We start from the raw sequence: 20,915 nt of genomic DNA on the forward strand, positions 1-20,915 counted from the left end.
TCAAAACACTCCAGCAATATTAGAGTCCAAAACTGTCTCAAGATCTGGTGTCAACTCAAATGTCACTTTGGTTTCCAGGCAACACCCCTCCTATCCCCTGTACATTCTAATCCTCTGTTTCCTCCTTCTATTACTGATGGAGCTTTTGCAACATGGGAAGAGCATGGGATTGTCTCTGTAGGGCATCTGTACACCTTTGCATCTTTTGATCAGTTAATTCATGTCTTAAGATTTTACTCGTAAACCTTTCCCTGGTTTCCCTGCTATACCTTCTTCTCCCTCTGTTGATGGTATATTTAATATTAATCCCAAACTCAAAGGTACCATTTCCAAGTTGTACAACATTTTTCTCACGAGCCTACCCTCGGACTCTGACAGTCTACATAGTACTTGGTCCAGTGATCTAAATATAGAGATAGACACTGAGGTTTGGCAGTCAATTTTAAAAAGGATCCACACATCATCCATGTGTGCGCGTCACAGGGTTTTGCAGTGTAAAGTAGTTCCCGGCACCAATCCAAATAGTGATAAATGTCATCTAGGTACGGCTAATCCATATCCATGTTTTGGACATGTCTTGCCCTGTCTTCATTTAGGAAATCTGTTTTCGACTCTCTTTCATCCATTATATCTGCCAACATTCACCAGCATTTCTCACATTGCTAGCAAGGCGTGTCATTCTGATGCACTGGAAGAATGCATAAAAAAAACAATATACTATAATACGACGTTTGCTGATGATTTTTGACGTCATACCATGCTATGATGTTTTTGTATGTTTTTCGACAACATATTATAATAGAATGTTATCATATTATACTACGACATTTGTTGATGATACTATGTTTTTTAATTAGTTTTGATGAGTAACTATATAATGACATTTTTGCATGATTTTTGACATCATACGTTACTATAATGTTTTTGCGTGGATGGTGACAACATACTTTACTATGATGTTTTTTTCTGATGATGTTTGACGACTTACTGTACTATACTTTGTTGCGTAGTTGTTGACGACATACTATTCCATGATGATTTTATGCGATTTTTGATGACATACTATACCATGATGTTTAAGCATGATTTTTGAGCACATAGTATACTATGTTTTATGTGTTTTTGCATCATTTTTGATGACATACCATACTATAACGCTTTTGCCTGTTTTTACATGACATACTATATACTATGACGTTTTTTGATGATATTTTGTGACATACTATACTATTACATTTTCGCATGATTTTTGACGAGATCCTATACTATGACATATTTTCATGATTTTTGACAACAAACTATAGTCAAGTCAAGTCAATTTTATTTATAAAGCCCATTTTCACAAAACCCGGTTTGCCTCAGAGGGCTTTACAGTGTACCACATCCCTCTGCCCTTAGACCCTCACATCACCTCAGGAAGAGAGACAGAGGATGACGAGAGATCGCTTTTCCAGGACAGACAGACAAGCAATAGAAATAACAGTTGAAATACAATCATGACAAAAAGCAAAGAGAAAGAGAGAGGGAAAGAGAGAGGGAGAGAGGAGGAGAGATGCTCAGCAATAATGGAAACAGATGCATTTCATATTACATTAACGACAGGTGTGAAATTACTAAATTCACTCTATGATGATATTGTGGGTGTTGATAAGAGTCCCATGCATATATTGATAGTGGAGGTGTTGCTCATAATAAAGGCAGTAGAGGGTTGTGTCAAGCACAATTGCGGCATCGGCGCAACCAGGACCCACAACACAGGAGTAGCTTTAGGCAGGACCACAGCAGTGACAAAACCAAGGCCACAGGGGGCGAGCTGGGGGTACACAATCAGTGCAGCCACAGCACGACCAAAGGCAGGATCACAGCACTAGCACAGCTTTCATCACGATCAGGCACAGCCAAGATTGCTGCCAGGATCCGGGAAAACTAGGAGACGAGGGAGCAGGAATGCTCCGGAGAGGCAACAGAGTTAGCGTAATGCAGTGAGTGTAAAGTAGTGAACGTTTTCAGATGGAGGGAGAAGGAGAAGGAAAAAGAGCTCAGTGTATCAGTTCAACTAAAACACAAGAAAATTGTGCTCCAGAAAAGGATAAGTGTTCAATGAAGAACCTAGGGTCACTAAGAAGCAATTATGACTTAAGTATACAGGCCAGAGAGCAACAATAGAAAAGAAAGAAAGAAAGAAAGAAAGAAAGAGGAGGCAAAGCCAGAAAGGAAGAGGAAAGAAGAAAGGAAGAGGAGGCAGAGCCAGGGTGGCAGGTCTGAACTGACTAAAAACCACCCCTGCTGGATCAGGCTGAAAGCTCTGCCACCTCCTCCTCCTCCCCGTCACATGGACGGGGATTTCAACTAAACACAAGAAACTTGTGCTCCAGAAAAGAATAAGCACTCACTAAAGAAACTGTGGTCACTAATCAGATATCATGGCTTAAATATAAAGGTCAGAGAGCAGTGATGACTAACAAGTCCCCCGGCAGATAAAACCTATATCAACCTAACCAAGGGCTGGTCCAGGCAACCTGAGCCAGCCCTAATTATAAGATTATTATTTAATATTTATCATTTATCATTTATTTATCAAAGAGGAAGGAAGTCACCCTTAAAAGTGGAAACAGTGTCTGCCTCCTGTACCGAAACTGGGAGATGGTTCCATAAAAGAGGAACGTGGTAGCTGAAGGCTCTGGCTCCCATCCTATTTTTGGAGATTTTGGGAACCATAAGTAACCCTGCGTTTTAAAGGTGCAGTGATCCTGAGGGTTGGTAAGGAACTATGAGCTGCAACAGATAGGATGGAGCCTGATCATGTAGAGCTTTGTATGTAAGGAGGAGGTTTTTAAACTCAATCCTGGATTTTACAGGGAGCCAGTGCAAAGAAGCTAAAACAGGAGAAATATGATCCCTTTTCTTGGTTCTGGTTAGAACACATGCAGCAGCATTCTGCACCAGTTTGAGAGACCTAAGAGATTTATTGGGGCAACCAAATAATAGGGAGTTACAGTAATCCAGCATAGAGGTGACAAATGCATGTACTAATTTTTCAGCATTTGTCTGGGATAGGATATGTCTAATTTTTACAATGTTATGCAAGTGAAAGAAAACAGTCCTAGAGGTTTGTTTTATATGGAAGGCAAACATAAATCTTGATCAAATAAAACTCCAAGGTTCCTTACAGTTGTGCTAGAGGCCAAGGTAATGCCATCTAGAGATATTACATTCTTAGAAAAGAAGTTTCTGAGGTGTTTGGGGCCAAGAACAATAACTTCAGTTCTGAATTCAACATCAAGACATTACAGTTCATCCAGGCTTTTATGTCCTTAAGACGTGATTGACGTCTATATAACTAATCAGTTTCATCTGGTTTCATAGACATAGATATAGTTTCGTATCATCAGCACAACAGTGAAAAGAGTGTTTTTTAATTATGTTGGCTAGGGGAAGCATATATAAAGTAATATGGATTGGTCCAAGCACAGAACCTTGTGGCACCCCGAAGATTTTGACTACATACCATGCGATGGCGATTTTGTGGGATTTTTAACGACATACTATACTATGACGTTTTTTTGTGATGTTTAATGACATACTATTCTATGATGTTTTTGATGATTTTTGAAGCAATACTAGACTATAAGGTTTTTGCATGATTTTTGATGAAATACTTTATCATGAACTTTTTCCATGGTTGTTGACGACATACTCTGCTATGACAATTTTTTGTGAATTCTGATGACATGCTATACTACTACGTTTTTGCATGGATGTTGACTACATGCTATACTTTGGCGTGTTTTGATGATTTTTGACAACATACTACGCTATGAGGTTTTTTGAAAATTTTTGACTACAAACTATATTGTGAGGTTTTTGCATTATTTTTCACGACATACCTTTCTATGATGTTTTTGCGTGGTTTTTGACGTCATACTATACTATGTCATTGTTGTGTGGTTTTTTGACAACATAGCATATTATGAGGTTTTTGCATGATTTTTTTTTACAACAAACCATACCATGGCGTTTTTTGATTATTTGTGATGAATTACTATTCGATAACATTATTGCGTGATTTTTGGCGACATACTTAAGTATAATGTTTTTGTGTGGATTTTGACTATATACTTTACTATGATGTTTTTTGCTGATTTTTAATGGCTTACTTTACTACTACCTTGTTGAGTAGTTGTTGACGCTCTATGACGATTTTGCGTGATTCTTGACCACATACTATACTATGATATTTTTTGATGATTTTTGACAACCTACCATACTATCATGTTTTTGCATGATTTTTGACGACATGCTATACTATGATGTTTTTTAATGATATTGGATGACATAACATGGTATAACGTTTTTGCATGATTTTTGACAGCATAAAAGACTGACGTTTTTGCGTAGTTTTTGATGAAATACTATATCATGACCTATTTGCATGGTTGTTGACTACGTACCTACCTATGCTATAACGATTTTGCGTGATTTTTGACAACATACTATAGTGTTTTTGCGTGATTATTGATGACATGCTATATTATGACTTTTTTTGACATTTGACAAAAGACCATAATATGAAGTTTTTGCATGATTTTTGATGACATACTGTACTTTGACGTTTTTGCATGATCTTTGATGGCATGCTATACCATGACATTTTTTGATGATATTTGACAACCTGCCATAGTACGATGTTTATGCATGATATTTGATGATATAAAATTCAATGATGTTTTTGTGTGATTTTCTTTTTCTCCCAAATCTGTTTATTGAATTTTTCAAATAAGACAGTTAAGGACAGTAAAAAAGGAAAGTAATAACTGGTCAATCTAAAGAAGACTACTACTACTACTATGACTAAAGATAATGTTTTTGCATGATTTTTGACAACATGCTACACTGTGATGTTTTTTTTGATGATTTGTGACGACAACGACTGATGTTTAAGTGTGATTTTTGAAAACATACAGTACTATGAGGTTTTGGTATGATTTTTGATGACATACCATACTATCACATTTTTGTGTGATTTCCGACATCATACAATAACATTTTTGTGTGATTTTTGATGACATGCTATATTACAACATTTTTTGATTATATTTGATAACGTACCATAGTATGATGTTTTTGCATGATTTTTGACGACATACTAGACTATGACGTTTTTGCGTGATTTTTGTCACAATACTATACTATGATGTTTTTTGTTGATTTTTGACGCCATACTATACTATGACATTTTTGCCTGATTTTTGATGATATGCTATACCATCATGTTTTTTGATGATATTTGACGACATACCATAGTATGACGTCTTTGATGATATTTGGTGACAAACTATTCAATGACATTTTTACGTGAATGTTGACTAAATACTATACTATGATTATTTTGCATGATGTGTGACGACATACCATACTATGACCTTTTTTGCTGATTTTTTTACAGCATACCATACTATCACATTTGTTTTGACAACGTACTATAACGTTTTTTGATTTTTGATGACATGCTATATTATGACTTTTTTTATGACATTTGACGACCTACCTTGGTATGACCTTTTTGCATGATTTTTGATGACATACAATACCATAATGATTGACGTATTAAAATATAATGACGTATTATACTACGACATTTTTTGATGATTGTTGACGACATACTATACTATGACATTTTCGTGTTATTTTTTGACAGCATACTATACTATGTTGTTTTTGCGTGATTTTTGACAACACAGCATTCTATGAGGTTCTTGCGGGATTTTTGACGACACACTATACCTTCAAGTTTTTGATGATTTTTGACGACACACTATACCATGACATTTTTGTGTGAGGTTTTTAATGACATGCTATACTATGACGTTTTTTGTGTGATTTTTGATGACATATTATAATGTGTTTTTGTGTGAATTTTGAAGTTAAAAATCATCAAAATACGTCATAATGTAGTACGTTGTCAAAAATCATGCAAAAATGTCACAGTATAGCATGTCTTCAAAAATCACACAAAAAACGTCATAGTATAGCATATCATTAAAAACCAGATAAAAACATCATAGTACAGTATGATGTCAAAAACCAAGCAAAAATGTCATAGTAAGGTATGTTGTAAAAAATTCATCAAAAACATCATACTATAGTATGTCATCACAAACCATGCAAAAACATCATTGTATAGTATGTCTTAAAAAAACACGCAAAAATGTCACTGTATAGTATGTTGTCAAAAACAACGCAAAAGCGTCACTGTATAGTATGTCGACAAAAAAAAAATTAAAAAATTGCGTAGGATAGTATGATGTCAAAACTCACACAAAATCATCATAGTATAGTATTTTGCCAAAGTCATCAAATTACATCATGGTGTAGTATGTATGTCAAATATCACACAAAAACGTCATATCGTCAACGACATATTACAGTATGTCACCACAAATCATGAAAAAATATCATAGTATTGTATGTCTTCAAAAATCATACGAAAATGTAATTGTATAGTATGTTGTCTAAAATTATGCAAAAACGTCATAGTGTAGTATGGCATCAAAAATCATCAAAACATGTCATGGTAAAATATGTTGTCAAAAATCATGCAGAAATATCAGAGTATGGTATGTCATCAAAAATAATGGAACAACTTCATAGTATAGTATGTCGTCAAAAATCACGCAACAACTTCACATCATAGTATAATATGTCTTCAAAAGTCATGCAAAATTGTTAAAGAATAGTCTGTCGTCAAAAATCACACAAAAATGTCAGTACAGTCTGTTGTCAAAAATCACACAAAAGCGTCACAGAATAGTGTGTTGTCAAAATTCAAGTGAAGCCAACTTAAGATTCAACAAAGGATTAACTTATGATCACTAACAGGCTGGTCAGGTTCAAGCCACGCACAAAGTTCTATCCATTTCTTGGTGACAGTTTCCAGAGTCTTGCCTACCTGTTCCACACAGGGTACACCCTGGCTGAAATCCTCCCAGAGTCCTGCAGTGTGATCCACACTGTCCTGAAAGATGACTTATTTAAGGGAAGTTCTTTCAGTTTGAAATCATAGTATATACAGTGCAGTCCATAACTAACATTTAGGTCAGTGACACATTTTCTGTTGTCTTGGCTGTTTTTGTTTTATGACCACTCATTTATTTGTGACTTATGCAACTGTAATATAATCAGCTTTGATTAACATTGAAAACACTTGTAGGTTTTCAATCAGTGAAGCCTTAGATTGACGCTCTTACGTCCTCTTAAAAAAATCTGTACTAGACGGGTACTTTGTTTTTGTTTGTTTTTAATTTATTTTATTTTCTTTAATTTCCGAATATTTTGTCTAATCTTTTTTATCATTACATTGTGTTTTATATTGTAATGCTTATGACACGTGACTCACAATTAGCCCCGTCCTTCCGATGAGCTGATTGGGTCGATGACAACGTTTCTGTGTTCTGATTGGTTCACAGTTACACCACACAGTTCCGCAAATCCCGTCTGTTTGTGTTTTGACGTTTTTGTGGAGAGCCACCAGTCCCTAGACCACCACACCATCCACAAACAAGGACACAATCATCGTTCTACACACAGGTTCGTAACTATAACCGCTTGAAAATAATGTCTTACTGAAACATGACAGTTGCAGCTCGTGCTTCAAGGCTTCAGCTGTGGTTTTGTCACCACAGGAAAGTGTTCTCAGTTAACGTTCATGCTAATGCTAGCCGAGTTAGCTGCGGGCTCTTGTCTCCAGTAGAAGTTAAGCGTTAGCCAGTAGCTGTATTGTGTGAACAGTTGTCACAAATGCTGCGGTATCGGCTCGCTCGTTGCCATTGCTGCAAGCTAGCTGAACAATGTTGTGGACATTTAACCGAGGCTGTGACAGCCGAGCCTCTCAGTGCGGTTCAGTAGAGAAGCTCATCTGTTTGTCCCTCCATGCAGACACTGGTCTCTGCATGAAGTCTGTGTCTGCTGTTGTCATAGTTGTGTAAGCATCAGACCAGTGCGATATTGACGTCTTCAGAGTCCATACACATAGCCTGCGGTGGACTTAAGCCCTGATATGCACAGTTAAAAAGGGAAATACTGAAATTCTTCTGTAGCAGATGACAAGGGAATATTGCTTTACCAAGTTTCTTTAAAACTGGTTGATTTCGGCTGGTCAGTTATATTTGAGGTCAAGGAGTAGTTATCGTAATCGGTCATATTAGCTCCTCCTGTATTCTGATGGCACAGCAGCATATCCCTGATTTAAAGTTTTGATTTGGTTGATGGGCCATTTCCAAAATCTGCATCCATCTATCATCCACTGGCTTGAGTTCATGTTGTCAGCAGACTTTAGTGTCAGTGTCGGCAGCTCAGACATCCAGGGAGGCTCAAAGTAAAACAGTTTTTCCTGAACAGTGAAAGGAGGGATGCACAATATTAACGGCATGTTATCAGTTTCAGCAGACATTGGCTTTGAAGTGAAATATCAGAATTGGCCAACATGCTGATTTCTGCAGATATGATGAAGGAATATAGATTCTTTTTTCAAATGACAAAGTGAACTTGTACAAATCATCAATCCTAAATTGAAGTATTTCTTTTATTTTTATCTGCACAGTGAATAAATATTACATACACTGAAGAGCATTGCATTTCATGACTCTATCTGGTGGTGGGCCATCATGATAAGAATATGCATAATATGATGATAATTCCACTACTGGAAAGACTTGATTACCCCTTAAATCAAGTGGAGGGAAAAAATGAGACATATCATTATTAGTTTTCAGCCAAATGAGTTGTTCGTCCTGCATCTTGCATTATTTGTCCTCTTGTTTAAATTGCTAACTCTACCCTAGTTTCATCTCACCTATGCTCACTAGGACTGTTTGGCTCTCTGTTGTTGTATTGCCTTCTATTATTTCTCTTTGTGAACTTGTGAATTATGTTATTTATTATTATATATCGGTATATTAGAGATCAGCAAAATATCCAATATTGTGCATCCCTTGTTTCATCATTTGATGTAGGTGCCTCCCAATCCTGACTGTGTTGCAGCAGTGCAGGCAGGTCAAATGGTTAGGAGTAGACCTTTGAGCTGATCCTGAACATGCTGATGGGATTCTGTTTCACAGCTAACCTCAGGGCATCTCAGGGTGCTCCTGTACGAGCTGGAGGATGTGAAAGGGCAAGGCTGACCTCAGCCACACGATGTAAGACGCTCATTTCACTCGCCTTTGACACTCAAAGCTCATGACAAACTAAAGGTTGGAACATAAGTAGTTTTAACGAAAACACTGCAGGCTAACTGATCAGGTTTGACTTTTTCCTCACAAGCCTGATCCAACATCTGCATGGCTGCAGTCGCTGCACCCATGCTTACTGTTTACCTCCCTTCACCTAAAAATACCGTTAGGGATAGTAGATTTTGTTGGCCAGACTGAGAGGTAAGACTCTGCTGATGATGCTTGGTGGTATATTTTAACATCATTTGAAGATTACTCCTAAGAATTATGTTTTGAGTGGAGTTTGGTGTTAATCATTGTAGTTTTTGACTGTTTGTATGTAGTGTGTACAAATGTAGTTTAACTAATACAGACTAAAATCCAGGAAACACTCTGGATTCATAAAGCATTGTACGCTCTGTGTTGTTCACTTGTATTCTCGAATTAGAATTACTTTGTGGAAGAACGGGGCAAAACCTACAAAAGCATCCTACAATCATTATGCATACTACAAAAAAAAACCCATATGGACAATGTTGGATATCAGTAACACATTGACAACATGTTTCAAAGTCCCATGCATTGAAAGTCATGGATCTGGTGGAATTTAAGACTGCACAAATAATATACAAAGCACGAAATAATCTATTTCTGGGGATAATACACAAAAAAGTTATTGGTCAGAGAAGAAGGTTATAACTTAATGTTGTTAAAAAAAATTACTTCCACCAACCTTAAAGGTATATGTACGTCTATTTTTGTGGTGTGCTTTTTGTAATAAATGAGAAAAAAAATTCTTTTTGCATGGTACAGAAATAAGGAAGGGGAATGTAAAGCATGCTCATAGTGATATTATTGTTTTTGGAATTCATTTTATTTTTTGGGTAGTGTTGTTGATAACATATTAAAGGAAAATATCAAAATAAGACAGAAGAGTGTAGGTTTATAAAAATCCAATACAGTGAAGATACACTTTTAGTAAAGCATCTTTTTTGTTAGACAAAAAAAAAAAAAAAAAAAACATTTCAAACTGGTTAAAATTGCACATTCATAGTGTGGCTTAATCATAGGTTTAAAGAGCCAAGTGAAGTAACTGCTGTCTATTGTCCACATATTGACTGCTCAAAATATTCACATTTATATGCTGCTGTCAACTTAAAATGTCTATTTGTACCTTTTCAGGAAGAAAACAGCAGACAAAATGGCAACGGACTCTCCACGCAGACCTAGTCGCTGTGCTGGAGGGGTTCTAGTGCGAGCACAAGCTGCTACGTAAGGACTGACATGAGCTTTATTTATGTATCTTTGGATCTATGTAGATATGTGTCTGTATACTGGATATTTATGTTTGTGTCCTTGGGCACCAAGAATAAGGAACAGCATGCTTGATGGAGTTAGATGCTTAGATGATTCAGTGTCTTTTCTACAATCAGTCTCCAGATTGCACTCCAATAAGGCCCTATCTAGATGTATACAGATATTTTTGAAAAATGGATATTTTCTCCTCCTTTAATGGAAAAGAATATATCTACATTTATTTTGACAAAATATCTCCATCCACACTAGAAGGCAAGGGCGACATCAAATGCTTGCTGGGCTGGTAAATGGCGATAAAAACTGTGTCCAAGAAAGTCAAATCTGTGAGAAGAAGATTCTGAGCCTATGGCGTGGTCTTATTTTTCTTTGGTGACATTAACAAATCAAACAATAGTAGCTCCTTATGTCTTTATTTATACTTATTGGATACCTGTTTATTTAACATCTTCCTGGTACAAGGCCCAAGGTGGTATAGCAAAACCAAAATGTGATTAAAACGGATGGAAGATGAGGGACGTAAGAAATGTAGACAAACCTTAGTTTATCAATGTTATTGTTGTTTTTGGTGCATGCCCGTGAAGCTACACAGAGCATGGACAAAATGTGGAGTCATTGTTTCCCTAAAGCTCAATTTAAGATGTTCACACAGATCTAAAATCTATAACTGGAGTTTTGAAAAATGTGCACCTTTTCAAAAATCTCAGTGTTAGTGACATAAAACTCTGTGTTTGAAAGAGAGTTGACAACGTAGAGGAAGATATCTGTTTTCAAAAATATGTTTATATGAGGAGACTGGGCCTGAATGTTTCCCCAAATCACATTGAATTTTGTTTTGCAAACTAATATTTTATTTGTAGAAAATGGAGTATTGTCTATGAATGCATTATCATGAGAAGTGAGATGAGCTTTTTGCTATCACAGGGAGCAGTCTTACATGGAAAGTGTAGTGACGTTCCTGCAGGATGTGGTCCCCCAGGTAAGTTTACTTTGTCATTTTTCTCTCATATTAGCAGCTATTACAAGTTGTATCCCAGTTCCCCTTACTGTACTAATATGACTTAGTATAGCCTGTCTGGAATATGTTGTTGTGTTCCTACTAAAAAGTGTCAAATTTGAGTATACTTAAAGTCAGTATTCTTACTGAAAACCTTGATCTTTGTAGTGGGCTGCTGAAGAACATTGTTGTCCCATAATACAATGCACAAAGGTAGTGTAAGTGGTGTTTGATCAATCATAATCAGTTGTGAATATGTGAAATGGTTTCACGACTCATTTCCGGCAGTATTGATATACTGGTAACAGCTGTATGTATTATATCCTATAATACATACAGCTATTATAGGATATAAGTTTTAAAAGTTTTAATTGTATGCCCTTAATGTTAATTTCTTCCTATTTCAACAGAAATGGTATCAAATATCTATATTTTTCAAGGTATTGTATCAAAGTTAGAAATTCCAATATCAAGACAACACTGGTGATGAAACAGCTTCAGACAAATATTAGAAAACAAACAAAACAAGAAAAACAAACTAATTCAACATTTTGTCAACCATTTAGCCTCTTTATTGTTAACTTTAACTTGCATTCCAAAGTTGATGTTTGCCATCTTCATCTTACAGTGCACAAATAATTTGCTGTCAGTCTAAAACTGTTAAGTAGCCTACGTTGATATATATTTTTTATATTTATATATTATATACTCTATTCTGTCAGTATGTAGTATGGAGATGAAGAACATCAATAGTCTCAAGACTTAAATAATAAGTTTGCCCCCTACTATCCCTCTGTCGGAGACTTCTCAGTCAACTGAGATTGCTTCAAGTTGAACAATTGTTTTGCTAGTCAGTGGGCAATGCAGTGTGCTTCTAGGGGCATTTGGTCCCCAGATTTTGCTGCTTAGCGAATGCTCTTGACTGTCACGCTAATCTTTGGAAGAAACTGTGTCGGACATGTTGCAGCAGCACAGAGGAGAGACTCTGCTCTGTGAGGCTTTGAGGTGACACTAGCCGCATGTACGCTGCCTGTTTAAGGTGTGAATATCATGCCGGTATGCCACCTCACTGTTCTATACAAAACGTCTGATTGCAGAAAGAGGGGACTGTATGGTCTTGCCTCAAGCTGGGAACAGAGGTAATAACAGCCCCGTAACGAGGGCTTTGTTAAACATAAAGCCAGAAAGATGTGACCATGGGCGGCACAATTGTGAAGTTTTGATGATGTGTTTATGTGTTCGACCCACCGCGGGAGATTTAAAAAGCAGCTGTTAGCAAAGTGGCTAATACAAAGAAAAAGAACAGCAGCCATACATTTCTGCAAACTGTGAAAACAATGAGGTTCAGGAGCTCCTTACCCTCTGAGCAGAGGACCAGATCAGCTGCCATATAACAGAGAGGATAAATGATTGTGATTGACATGTTATGCCATTGTTATTGTTGCTAATGCGTATATTATATGTCACAACAGAGGCAGATGCTCGTGTGTCCACCATAATGCCCCTCATGGCTCTTTTGATTACAGGATGCTAGATTGGCGATAAAAGGTAGAAAGTAGATTTATTGGTCATTTTTTAGATAAAGCTTAAAAAACTTAAATTACATTTATCCTTGATCCTGCTACATCTTTGGAGTTGAAGGTTGAGTTGATTAAAATCAGCAGCTACTATGAAGATTCCATCTGATTGTTTGGGCATGTTGCTGCTAATAGCATCATTTAATTCCTGAAGTACATTTTTTGAATTTGCATCAGAGTCTTGTGTCCTTATAGCTCCCAACAAGGTCTGCCCAACCAGTGCAACAGCTTGATCCAAGATGTTAGGGGTTAGCCATGTCTCTGCAAAGATGTGTGTGAAGCAGTCCTTGATCTCCCGTTGCTGAGTGAGCCTCAATCATATCTCATCCACTTTATTCTCCTGTGACCGAACATTAGCCAGAAGGAGGCTTGGTAGAGGAACAGCTCTCTGTCCAAGTCAGGTCAGCCTGATGCTGGCTTTCCCCCCTTTCTTTGTCTGGCACTTTCAGTTTTGTTTCTTCACTCTGGTCTGACTGGCTGCTTGGCAAATGCCGTTTCTGGGGATGCTCTCACAGTCTGCTGCATTCAGTCTAAGCCCCACACAACTTTCCTGATGTTGATAGGTGTTTCTCTATCACAGAAAAGTCATGCTTCAGCAGAAGGGGCCATGGTGTAGAACAAATAGAAAAATAGAGCAAAAAAGTAGCAAGGATTTGAGGGGCTACAGGCTGCAGCATCTACATGCGCTGAAAGACATATTCTGCTGCCAGACTGCAGCAGAATGCTTGTTATCAGCAACTGATGGGATTCTGTTCACAGAGACGTGGTCAGAGGGCTTTTGTTTTGAAAGGGAAGCAGGGAAATTGGAGTAAAACAGAAGTCTGTATTTCCTCATCTCTGTGACAGTGAGAGACGTTTAAACTAGTGTCATAATAATAAAATACCAATAATAATAATAATACCAATATAATAAAATACCATTTTCACGGTCTATTTCTTGCTGGAATGCACTACTCATGAAAAATGTGGTACATATTTTCTGTCAATTCACCACTGCCTATCAATGAATGGAAATTCCAGAGATTCCAGTTGCTTGTATGGCAGTTTTAGATTTACCATCTCAAAATTATGATATACCATGCAATTTTTTTTAATCAGGAGTAATTTTTCCACCAATTTTTTTTTTAACTGGCGGAAACAGGTTCTGATAGTCTAATCATTGAATTTAGTGTAAAGAGACAAAAACCACACTACTTCTGTCCATGTTTTGCACATAATATGAAATGAGTATGAAAAAACTATGAAATGCGATATCCATGTTGTGCACATAAACAGATATTAGATTAATATGAGAACACAATTTAAATGCAAGCTGGGGAGAAGTCATGCCTCTGAATCGAAGTTAAATAATACAGAAGACAATCTTCCATGTCAACCTGTAGTTTTATCTCCAAATTGAGAGAATAAGTGTTGTTTGAACTTTTTTATAATCACAAAGTTTGTACTGTATGTTAGTTCCAAACAAGTTTTAGTTCAAAACAATACGTTTTACAGCATATTATGTGCTGTTCTTGCTTTGACTCAATCTTATTCTTTGTCACTTTACTTAAAGGCAAACAAAGATTACTTTATAGTGACTTACAGTCACTTTATAATATATTACGTCTGCCTATAACACAGGGATTTCATTACTTTACTTAAAGCACCCAATGACCACTTAAAGTGAGTTTTACTCACATTATAATACATTTTAATAGGAATTATAATGTGTCATGACAGTTGTGAGAATTGTAATACACTTTGATCTTTTCAAAGACAGTGATTGGAGAGCAAATATGTAGTATGGACAATATGGACTATGATTATACAGCATTATAGAGGCATTTTAACACATTCTAAGTATGTTCATTATGTGTTATAATGCATTATAGACATGGGGTTTATTTTTTTATTTTTTATTTTTATTAAGTTTATTTTAATCAGGGACAATGTACAGAATAACCTTAGTCTTAGAAGAGAAAGTGTTACAAGAAAGACAAAACAAATAGTTGAATATTTGTGTTTAACAGCTGAATCTGATTCGACTGACATGATTCTGAGTCGGGTGCAGCCCTATTAAATATTTCTATTCAAATGATATTACGCTGTGTGGTTAAGGAGTTGTGAGCCATGAGATTGAAGAGTCTAATGTCCAAAAATGCAATTATCAGTAAAGGTTCCAGAAAAATCAATGTGCCAACAGGAGTTTTCAACAGTGTCTGCCTCATATTGCCACTAACCATTCTAAAGTTGTGTAAAGATGACAATACACAATAAAAATCGAATTGTGAAGGATGATCTTTTTCATGCAAGTGTCACATCACAGTAAGGTCAGTTTCAAATGGGCCTCCAGCCCAGAACAATGTGTACTTTGACTGCATGCAAGTTGTCTTCCAGCTATTCTAGATTGGTCATTCTTCTACATGCATACTTTGGCTGGCAAACTAAATGTGGTTAATAGAATTTGGATTTTACATTTGCATTAGGTGTGTTGGGTGATTTTACTGTATATGTTATATACATACTCTGCTCTGTCTTCCAAACTACAGGCATATACTGGGGCTCCGCCCACTGATGAAAAAGAGAAAATCATTTGGGTTCGATTTGAGAAAGCAGACATCAACGGTAAGTCTGTAACTGACAAATAATTTCATTTGGTTTGTTCGAAAATTGAAAAAGGAACACTTTTCTATGACACCCATGTTGATATTACATTATAACCATACTTATAATGCCATAAAATCTCACTTCGTAATCATAGTTTAAAGCACTCATAAATAACAATGCTTCGTAACTATAATCATAGCACATTATAAAGCATTTTTATGACCTTCTTCAGGATCACTAACTGACATTTTTTTCTGCAAAAAGGAAAGCGCGTTAGTTTCATAGTTGTGAGACATTAACATTTTAAAAAGCATTATAACAGCTGATATAATGTATTATAACATCAATATAAGTTACTCTAAGTGGTCATTGGGTGTTTTAAGTGAAATAGTGAAATTCCCGAGGTATAGGCAGATACATTACATTACAAGCATGGGATACGTCACAGGTCAATGTGTTGATTCACCTACATCGTCCTAAGCTCTTTCTTCAATTCGTTGTCAAGAAAGGAAAAGTCTGTGTCACATTAATAATGTGTACTTAAACCCCAGAATTGTTTGCATCTGTGTTGTTATAATGATATTGGCTTCGTAAGTTCAAAGTGGGTGTCAGTTTATCCTTAATTGCGAAGGTAATTAGTCCCCATAAAAGGGCATGGGGTGGAAGAAGAGAAATGCCCTGCTCTGTGGAGTGTACGGTTTAAAGTGGTCCTATGGACAGATACTCCAGTCTCTGAAGTGGAGCTTTCATGCCAAATTGAATTTGGAGACATCCTGCACAAAAAATTTACATCTGCAAAAGGCAAAATGTTTAGCATGCAGTTATTGAAATGCTGCATACATTATAAGGATGAAACAAGTCTTTGATTAGTTTCACCTCTATTGACAAAATTAAACTAGTTGAAGTGACTTTGCCCAGCTTTGTGAAGCCCAAAGCCCATACACTACATGCAGATAGGAAACAGAGTAAACTAGTTTTATTCTTATTACTCAAAATCACACCATTGTCTTCAACAGAGAAGACTTAACACAACTCTGAGGAAATAATCATTTGAACTATATTTCTCATGCTTTTAAATGTGTCTGCATTCATGCTACCTTGTTGACTGTGATATTTCAAACTGCATGATGACATGCATGGCACTACATGTGCTGCCATTTTCACATTCAGTTTAGGACTGTTATTTGTAAAAGGTTGTGAATTTTAGCTTTAACCTCTCCGCAGGCTGGCACATCCGCTGCCTCTTTTGGATACTTTCTTCATCCAGTCTAGGATTTTTAAAAACTGATGTTTCCAAGGTTGAGAAAGACCATTTATGTTAAATGGACTTTTTGTGGCAAGGATGTTTTTCTTTCCCATACTAACTTAAAACAATATTAATGTTGCCCCACTGAAATGCAATTAGTTAAGGGTTTGTTTGTCATAGTATAGGATGATTTAACACATCCTCTCGTTAAAGTTGACCAAATGTCTCACTTTGTGTTTGAACAGACACTGCCCGCAATCCAGAGTTTATGGAAATGCACAGTGGTACAACGGACCCTCCTCTCTGCCTCATGATTGGCTACACTGACGGGATGCAGATCTGGAGCGTATCTGTAAGTCATATGCCACACACCAGTAATACTAATCCATTTTCTACACGGAGCTTTTGTGCTCAAAGTTTTAATCACAATGATAAATTCAGTGACAGACGTGTGCTGAAACACATACTTGAACATTGACAGTCTGTTCATTACAGAGCATTGTTTGGCTGCAGCTCTCTGTACAGTACTAAGGAGCTGATAGACTCTTCGAAAGTCATCAATAAAAACATTTAAAGGGGCCCTATAATGTTCAATTTTGGGATCGTATTTGTATTTTGGGGGAGTACTAGAATAGGTTTACATGCTTTAATCTTCTAAAAACACATCACGTGTCTCATACTGCCCTCTGCTGCAGCCCCAGAATCCCAATCTGCTCTGATTGGTCAGCTGACTCTCTCTCTCTAAACCATCCAGGTTGATAATTTTTTAGACCGCCATTCAAGCTAGCGAGGCGCTAATCCAGAAGTCGGCGGAAGTTACCCGGTCGGGCACACTCAGCCAGGCTTGGCTGCGTTTGGCTGCCGTTAATCTATACTAGGCATGCACTGTAGGCCAGTAGATCCGGGTATTTTAAATATTTCTAAACCTGGAAAAAGAGCTTTTTCTTCTTCCTATGCCAATGAGCAGCTCTGATAGGAATGAATGAGGCCCTGCCCTGATGGCTGTATCCAGACTTCCCTATAATACATCCATGAAGTAAACACCTAAACTCAGATGGGCTGTTTCAGGCAGCTTAGGAGTAGAGCCCTCTGAGGGAGAGAGAGTTCCCTTTGGCTTGGACTTAAGGCTGTATTTCCTGGAGACCCTTTACAAGCACAAAAATGCCACACATAACAATGAAGAAGGGGGAAAAACCCAAAACGCATAATAGGTCTCCTTTAGATATATTCTTATACAAACACTTTCACTGTTATAAGATTACAGATGATCACTATGACCAAGCCAGCAGCTGCAGGGTCAGAAGCTGTTGCAATGTTAAAAATAGGCCTGTTATGATTGATAAAGCATGTTCTTTTCTGTATGTGTCATCAATCCATTTTACCCAACTTAAAGACTACCTTTAACTAAAAGTGTTAACTTTCTACTGACTGTGTTGATGGACAGTCCTTTCAGTTGATTCTGAAAGTAGATGTAAACATGTTCTTTTTGGGGTCAAAAGTCAAACTCTGGTCAAATCATTTGCTAACCGAAGACCTGTCAGGACAAGTCCACTGCCCTACCAAGAGGCTTATGATAAAACAAAGAGTAAACAAAGGAAAGTAGCTATTTTACCCCTGTGTGGTGAGGTTTTTTGGTCAGACCAACACTGCTAAATGATTAACAGAGCAGCAAAACACCACATATCAAAAGAATAGAAACAAAGAAAGAAAAAAACAGAATGTGTTCCAAATAAGATTTGAACTCCATAACACTGTTGTTAATAAAGGTTTCAGACACACACTCGCTACATTTTATACATAAGTCACATAAATTATTACCTCAGTTAACTGTGTTGCCAGTTTTACTCATTACGAATAATAACTTTCCTTGCTCTAGTCAACAGTCTCTCTCGAGTTCCTCGAGATGATCTTAAATGAAATACAACATAGTTTAAACTTAGATACATGTTGTGGAGAGGTGTCAGTGTCCAGTAATGGACTTGTATGTTGGCTGTGGTTGAAAATCCTCTTAGCAGTGTATCTGCAATAGTTTTTTTAAGTAGTACTAAAGTATATAGTTGGTGCTCAAGGAGCTGACTTAAATTTGTTTTAAAGCATCTTACATACATCGTAGTGTAATCTAAACTCTTTATACATTTCTGCCAGACTGATCATGGAACAGTACAAAAATGAAAAAAAAAAACTACTATAAAAATGTGTACAAAATATATGTAAGACAATGACAGATAAAATAGAACAAAGACAACTAAAATGAAAACAACTGAAACTGTAATAGATGTAAATTGTTAATTGATTGTAAATGTATTATGGGCAGTATTATAGGTATTTTGTTAGAGTACAGTGAAACATAATAAGATACAATGGCAAAGCAAATATGAAGTACCTAGAACTAATCTAATAATGCTTTTTATTGTATCATATTTAACAAAAATCAGTGTCTCACCTCACTTGGTTTCGCCCCTCTTTCTGTTTTGCAGTATAGCCTTTCTCCACTAGGTGACAGTGTTGACCATGATACAGACCGTATTTGACCCAAACAGTACCACTCCGGGCTGGAACATACCAAAACAAATCCCAAGGTCCTACTTAACTTTACAACTCGCTTTTATCTCTGCTGGTTTGGAAAACAAACAAACAAACACACAAACAAACAAACCAAAACAAAAGAGGAAGACAAATACACAAAATAAACATGTGTTGTGTGGGCAGTGTATGATAAGTTAGATATCTATTAATGAAAGCAAGTGAAGCCAGTCATAAGGTGCTTTTGGAGTTCAGTAGTTTGGAAACGACAAAAGATGGATATGATTATAAAAAGAGTTCCGACATCCACATTGCTTCTAGTTGGTTTTACAGTACTTTGCTTCTCTTGAGTATGCCTTTTTAGTTTGCAGTGGTCATTTAGCTTCAGGAGCCTTTTGAGCCTTTTCAAACTGCCACAAAGAACAAGTGAGAATGACTTTAAAAACAAAACACAATTTATTGATACTAACTGTGTTACACTACATTGAGAATTTGGGGTAAGTGATCAGCAATCATTGTAGTATAAGAGAAATAATTACAGCTAATACAAATAAGGTTACAGGAAAAAAGAGACAGACATGATCAAATCAAGTGCAGTACCATTACAACCTACAGCCCTGGAAACACAGTAGTAGTGGTATAGTAATAATATTAAAGATAATAATGATGATGATAATGTATTGGCATGCATTTGTTGAAGGGCTATTAGCTTATATTGCGTTAGAATGTACAGGGAGCCTGTTTGTATCGTCATTTGCATTGAAATTCTTGTTCTCAGGCGCCAACAATGGGCCTCATTAACAAACAGTGCGTACGTCTGAATCTGAACAAGTGAAGAAATCTTTTCAATCAATTATTTTCTTAACTGAATTTGTTTGTATTCTGTGCACAAATTTTAAAACTGCCCCAGAACATGCGTTTGCACAAATGATGAAGGCCTGGCTGCCTTTTAACTAAATGCCTATATATTAACACCACATTCATTAAAAAAGGCTTTAATAGACAATATTAAAAATTGTTAATTAACTAATGCATGCACTTATTTTAAGCCCTTTCATCTTCATCAATTATCATCATTATGTCATAATAAAATATTCAACTATAAATGTCAAAATTAAAATATAATTGTTTCAGTTACCATTGTTTTAATCGAACCTGCCTGCATTGATGGCTATTCCAACAACTTTTTAGGGCCATGAAATTACTTTTATCACAAACAAGCATCCAGGGTATATAAAACACTGATTTTGCCATCCAAATTCCAAAAGAGTTGAGACACTGTGTATGTGAATAAAAACAGAATGCAATGTTTTTTCAAATCTTTTTCAACTTATATTCAATTGAATACATTACAAAGACATGATATTTAATGTTCAAACTGATAAACATAATTGTTTTTTGTAAAATTATACGCTCACTCTGAATTTGATGCCTCCAGCACGCTCCAGAAAAGTTGGGACAGGGAC

General features: G+C 36.5%; 1 protein-coding gene across 1 annotated transcript in view; it reads left to right on the forward strand.

The window, feature by feature from the left end:
- Window positions 1-7,508: 7,508 nt before the first annotated feature.
- Window positions 7,509-20,915, forward strand: part of bcas3 (BCAS3 microtubule associated cell migration factor) — a 273,341-nt gene continuing 259,934 nt past the window's right edge. Inside the window, 5 exon segments of the mRNA XM_042486205.1 lie at window positions 7,509-7,587; window positions 10,389-10,478; window positions 11,445-11,499; window positions 15,623-15,698; window positions 17,172-17,278. Coding sequence (XP_042342139.1) covers window positions 10,408-10,478; window positions 11,445-11,499; window positions 15,623-15,698; window positions 17,172-17,278 — 309 coding nt within the window. The 5' untranslated portion in view covers window positions 7,509-7,587; window positions 10,389-10,407.

This window comes from Plectropomus leopardus, chromosome 5 (assembly GCF_008729295.1).
Source record: "Plectropomus leopardus isolate mb chromosome 5, YSFRI_Pleo_2.0, whole genome shotgun sequence".
Classification (NCBI taxonomy): domain Eukaryota; kingdom Metazoa; phylum Chordata; class Actinopteri; order Perciformes; family Serranidae; genus Plectropomus; species Plectropomus leopardus.